The sequence below is a fragment of the Cucumis melo genome, chromosome 10 (genome assembly GCF_025177605.1).
Source record: "Cucumis melo cultivar AY chromosome 10, USDA_Cmelo_AY_1.0, whole genome shotgun sequence".
Classification (NCBI taxonomy): domain Eukaryota; kingdom Viridiplantae; phylum Streptophyta; class Magnoliopsida; order Cucurbitales; family Cucurbitaceae; genus Cucumis; species Cucumis melo.
The window spans coordinates 13,904,227-13,909,470 of NC_066866.1; the positions used below are offsets into that span (position 1 = coordinate 13,904,227).

General features: G+C 30.7%; 1 protein-coding gene across 1 annotated transcript; it reads right to left on the reverse strand.

The window, feature by feature from the left end:
- Positions 1-674: 674 nt before the first annotated feature.
- LOC127151328 (tryptophan N-monooxygenase CYP79A68) lies at positions 675-2,639 on the reverse strand. The gene is made up of 2 exons (XM_051090832.1): positions 1,616-2,639; positions 675-1,353 (listed from the first exon to the last, which is right to left on the reverse strand). Exons 1-2 carry the CDS (start codon positions 2,549-2,551, stop codon positions 727-729), a joined length of 1,563 nt encoding a protein of 520 aa, XP_050946789.1. The 5' UTR covers positions 2,552-2,639; the 3' UTR covers positions 675-726.
- Between the last annotated feature and the right edge of the window lie 2,605 nt (positions 2,640-5,244).

A 5,244-nucleotide genomic window follows, 5' to 3' on the forward strand; every position in this document is an offset into this window, starting at 1 on the left:
TAATTATTTAGTAAATCTTGACGTTTTTAAAACGTCAAGAAAATGTATCTTATTTGACGTTTAAAAAACGTTAAGAAATTTAGAAAAATGACTCCCCTCCACCTTTTTATAAAAATTCTTGACGTTTTAAAACTTCAAGAATTTATTTGATATTCCTTGACGTTTTTAAAACGTCAAGAAAAAAATCTAAAAATTGGTAGACTCCACCTTTTCATAAAAATTCTTGACGGTTTATCTTTGAAATCACTTGTTCTTGATTTTTTTTTTTTTTTTTGAGAAAAACGTAAAGAAATTAAAACCACAACCATGAAGAAAGTCTTTTTTATTTAATAGTAGTGCCCAAATTATAACAACATGAAGGAATAATAAAAAAAAACTAGAAGAATACATTCAATATGACGATTTTCTTGGAGAAAATTTAAAGGGACTTGAATTTAAGAATTTCATAAAACGTTAAGTAAGAGGCACATGAATAAAATAGGAAAAAGTGTTATACCCTTAAAAAACGAGGTAATGTTGGAATTAATTAATGATAATTAAATTATTTGTTGATATATTCCTCACATAACATGTAAACATTGAAGCACATGGCAAAATACAATTACTTTGCAATAAACGATAGCACATTAATGAACACCACAACCATATCTATTAAAGGGAAGAAACTTACAACCATATGTTTTTATTTCGTAGACTTATTGGTTTACTTTGCTTTATGCTTCGTTATCAATAATACATAACATGGGATAAACGTGGCACTGCATGTAGATGTAATGGCTTTGGAAGAGAAAGTTCATCGGTTCTAGAATAATAATTTATCTCTGGAGTTTCTGGCGGTAAGCTCCATGAAAATCCTTGTAGAAGTCTAGCAAATAGCATCATGGTAATATTTGTGCCAAGTGAGGTACCAATGCATCCTCTTCTCCCTCTTGTGAAAGTGATGAACCGAAGACTCGGTTCTGAAATTCCAAATTTAATTGTCCCATCTTTCAGATGACGTTCTGGATCAAACCTCATTGGATCCTCCCATATTCTAGGGTTTCGACCGAGACCCAAACGACTTAGTAATACTTGGCTACCTCTAGGGATGAAGTAGCCAGCCACAAAAACGTCAGAATTGGAAACATGAGGAACATTGAAGGGTGAAAATGGATGAAGTCGAAAAGATTCTCTAATACAAGCCGTGAGATACATGAGGTTAGGTATATCGCATTCTTGTACTAGTCTATCTCTTCCAATTACTTTATCTAACTCTTCAACAGCTTTTTGGATAATTTTTGGTTGATTAAGTAATTCTGCAAGTGCCCATTCTACTGCATTTGAAGGATTATCTATGCTGGCAAGTTGCAAATCCTGCCACAGGATAAGGAAATATAATTTCATAAGTAATAAAATATTGTTAAAGCAATAATCGAAGTAAATTTAATCTACGAGACAAATTATGATTGGATAATTAAATAAAGAGGTGGAATTTCACCTTAAAAATAATCGACAATCATGATAGGAGAAACTACTCGTATATAGTTGTGAGGCTGACCCTTAATCTTTTAACTTTGATGTCAAATATTCCGCTACAAATGTGATAAAAAAACAAAACAAAACTATCATACTTTACCGTGACTTGAGCCTTAATCTCTTCGATGGACAACAACGATTTGCCATTCTCATTTTTGAGTGAGATAAGGATATCAAGAATGTCCTCGGCCTTCTTTTTCTTTCCATCTCTCCAGTCTTGCACTCTTTCCTCTATAATGGGTTCATCATTATTTCTTATAACTTTCAAAGCCCTTTTTACTATCTTTTCATGTCCATCTAGATCAAATTTCTTCAACAGAGGTATAAACTCAGATATAGAAAAAGCATTAACATGCCTAAGAATGGACAGCAGTGCTTGATTGTGATCTTCTTCTTCTAAAGATGGCCCTCCGTCTTCCCTACCTTTTCCATAGTATCTTCTACTAAAAATCATTCTTCTAATAACGGTACCACAATAATGCCGTACAATGCTTCTTATGTTGATCGCTTCACCGTTTCTAGTGAGGCCGAAAATGTAACGTAGAAGAATATCGGCTTCATCTGTTCTTTGGCCAACCATTTGATGGAGGGTTGGAAGATTGAGTACTTGTGAAACGAGTATTTTTCTCATTTTCTTCCACTGCTCTCCCATTGGTGAAAGAACTGTACTTAGATATCCATTGCTCACTATCTCAGCAGTCATGGAGATGGATCGTGATCCGAACACAGAATCGTGTGTGTTTAGAAATTCAAGAGAGAGTTCTGGAGAAGCCACAGGAATTATGTGGGTATTTGATCCAAGACGGATACATGCAATTTCAGTGTTGAATTGCTTCATAACTTCATGGATCCATTGGTATGTTGGCAAGTTTTTGTTGCTCAACATTGCTGGAAGGCAACCAATGAGAGGCCATGGCTTTGGGCCAGGAGGAAGCCGTCGAATTGAGGGAGTTCCATTGTGATAATATTGAGAAAATTTTATAGCATAAAGAATGGAAAATATGAATAAAATGATAGCAATGAAGGTTATGGCCATGGCTGCTTTTGTAGAGGTTTGATGATAAGATGATTCACCGATGAATAATAGAGCTTTTGTGACTTGTTAATTTTTGACAATTCTTTCTCAAAATGCATGGATATTACTTACAACGAGTATACTCACTCCTATAACAAAACCTAATCTATTAATACATTTATTCAAAGAGTTCATGAAGTGGAAATTTATGACTCTTGAAAATTTTCAAATTGCGTATTTAGGGTTAGGAATAGAGTTTGGTTCTTAAATTTTGAGAGATTAAAGTTGAAAATTATTTCAAGTTGAAATATCACTTTTAGTCTCTCCATTTGCAAATTTTTTCAATTTAGGTCTAATTTCTACTTTCAATCTCATTAAATTTAGTCTACAATACACTCTTCTTGATTTCTAAAAAAAAGAAGGATTTTTCTTATTACATTTTTATAGTAGAAAATTTGAAATTATATTCACATGCTTTATATTTTGCCTAAAGGTTATGGTTCTTATATAGTTAATTCCGACAAAAATTATTTTTCAGAAATTAATTTTATGATGGACGTTGAAGGTTTGAGAATAAAATTTAACAATCGGAAGTATACATATTCCAATAGAATAGAAAAATTATTTTGACCTAAAGGTAAATCATTTATATGTTTATATTATGGCCTATTTATTCATTTGAAAATTTAGCTCGAAAATTATTGGTTTAAAAGTTATTTAATTCTTTAATTCTTTAATTGATATTCTTTATTATGGCTAGGTCTCTTATTCAAGTTTGGCGTCACAAAATGAATTTGGGGTTTGGTGTGACAAAATAAAACCATCTCTTTAGATTAATTAATTAATTTCTTTTGTTGTTGATTCATCTTCCTCTATAATTTGGGAAGCACTTTCCCATGTGGCTTTTGAATTTAGCTCAAAAAGAGTTTAAATTTCTGTTAATTTACACAAATAGAACAAAACCCAAAATAATTTACAATTCATGTAACAAAAAATAAAAATCCATGAAATCAATATTGTATTTTCATAAATTCGAGATTTGTTTCTGTATGTTTTGAATTTCGCATCAAATACATGTGCATCTCTTTCATATTATTACTTTTCATTCTTCATATTATCACGTTTTCTTGTTCGTGATTTCTTCATCTCCTTTTTCAGAATTTCTTTCTTCTTTGTCATTTCCAATCTTCGACGTCATCTTTTTATTCTTATTTATTATCAAGTATTGTGTTCTTCTTTTTTGTTCTTTTTTTTTCACTACAAATCTAAACGATCGTGTACCAATATCCAAATGACCTTGGTACAAGATTGTATACCAAGATCATTTAGATTTGGTACAAGATTGTGTACCAAAATCGTTTAAATTCGACAAAAGATTGTTTAGATTTGATATAAGATCTTGTACCAAGATCACTTAGATCATATTAGTACACTATCGTTTCGGTTGGATTTAGTACAAGATCTTGTACAAAGATCATTAAGATATTGGTACACGCGATCATCGTTTCGTATAAGATCATGTCTACCAAGATCGTTTTACCATGATCTGAACAATCATGTACCAAGGTTTTCGCACATGTATCTGGTCGATTAATTGTGAGGTATTTTTGTTATTTCATGATTTGGGTTTTTGGACTTTTTCGTTTTCAAAATTATTCTATAAGGTGAAAATATTTTCGCATTTTCTTCTATTTTATAAAATAATTGCTCAAATTTCTCCTTTTTTTTCTTAACCAGATTATTTTCTAAAGAAAAAACTTTCATAAAAATGGGCAGGACGTATCAAATACAAAATTGAAAAATATAATAAATAATTGAGAATCTTACATAAATGTAACAAAACTATAAACTATTTACGACCCATGTAACAAGCCCATTAAGGCAAAATATTTTTTTGAGAATTCCTTATTTGCCCTTCATCTTTCAAATCTAATTTTCTTCTTCTTCCTGATTTTTTCACGATTGTCGTTTCCGAGTTATTCATCTCTGTCTTTTATATATCTTTCATCTCTGTCTTAATTTTGATCATTCGAGCTATTCCGAGTTAATTTTCGTAATTTTTTTAGAACATTCGCTCTGATATCCATTATCTTCGATTACATCTTTTCTCTTCTTGTCATCTTAGACAATTAAGATCGTGTATACTGCTCTGTTGATATCATCTCAAATTTTCTGGTTTCGGTAAGTTTTTTAAATATCGTTTTTCTTTGAACTATTTAGTTGATTATAAAATTTCGGAATTATATATTTCGGCATGAAGATAGAATGTTTAGTATATGTTTGTATTACTATAAGACATCCTATATTTGGCTATGAAGATCGTTGAAGGTTTTGATTACTTTTTACGATGATTTAAGAATTTATATTTCAATATGAATGTCATTTGAGTTTTTTGTCGTTTGAGTCTTTAAGAATCATTGTAAGATGTTTAAATCATTATCAAGATCGATAGTTTGAAGTTTTTCAAGATAATTTTCATTGAAATATTTGATCGTTTACCTCTATCAACATGATCGTTTAACAATATACAGGCGATCGTTTTGTTATATGAACACATCGTTCATCTTTATGAACATGAAAATTTTCAATGCTTTGTATGATCAGCATCTTTAAATGATTTTGTATCAAAATCAATACGATTATTTAAACGATGAGCGTCTAAAAATGATCGTGTATCAATTTCGATTTTAAACGAATAGTATCTTTAAATGATC

Bases quoted from the DNA above. Each gene is read 5' to 3' on its own strand.
- LOC127151328 (XM_051090832.1), bottom strand. From the start codon at position 2,551: ATGGCCATAACCTTCATTGCTATCATTTTATTCATATTTTCCATTCTT. The intron at 1,354-1,615 runs GTAAAGTATGAT...ATCCTGTGGCAG, and splicing joins AGATTAAGGCTCAAGTCACG to GATTTGCAACTTGCCAGCAT.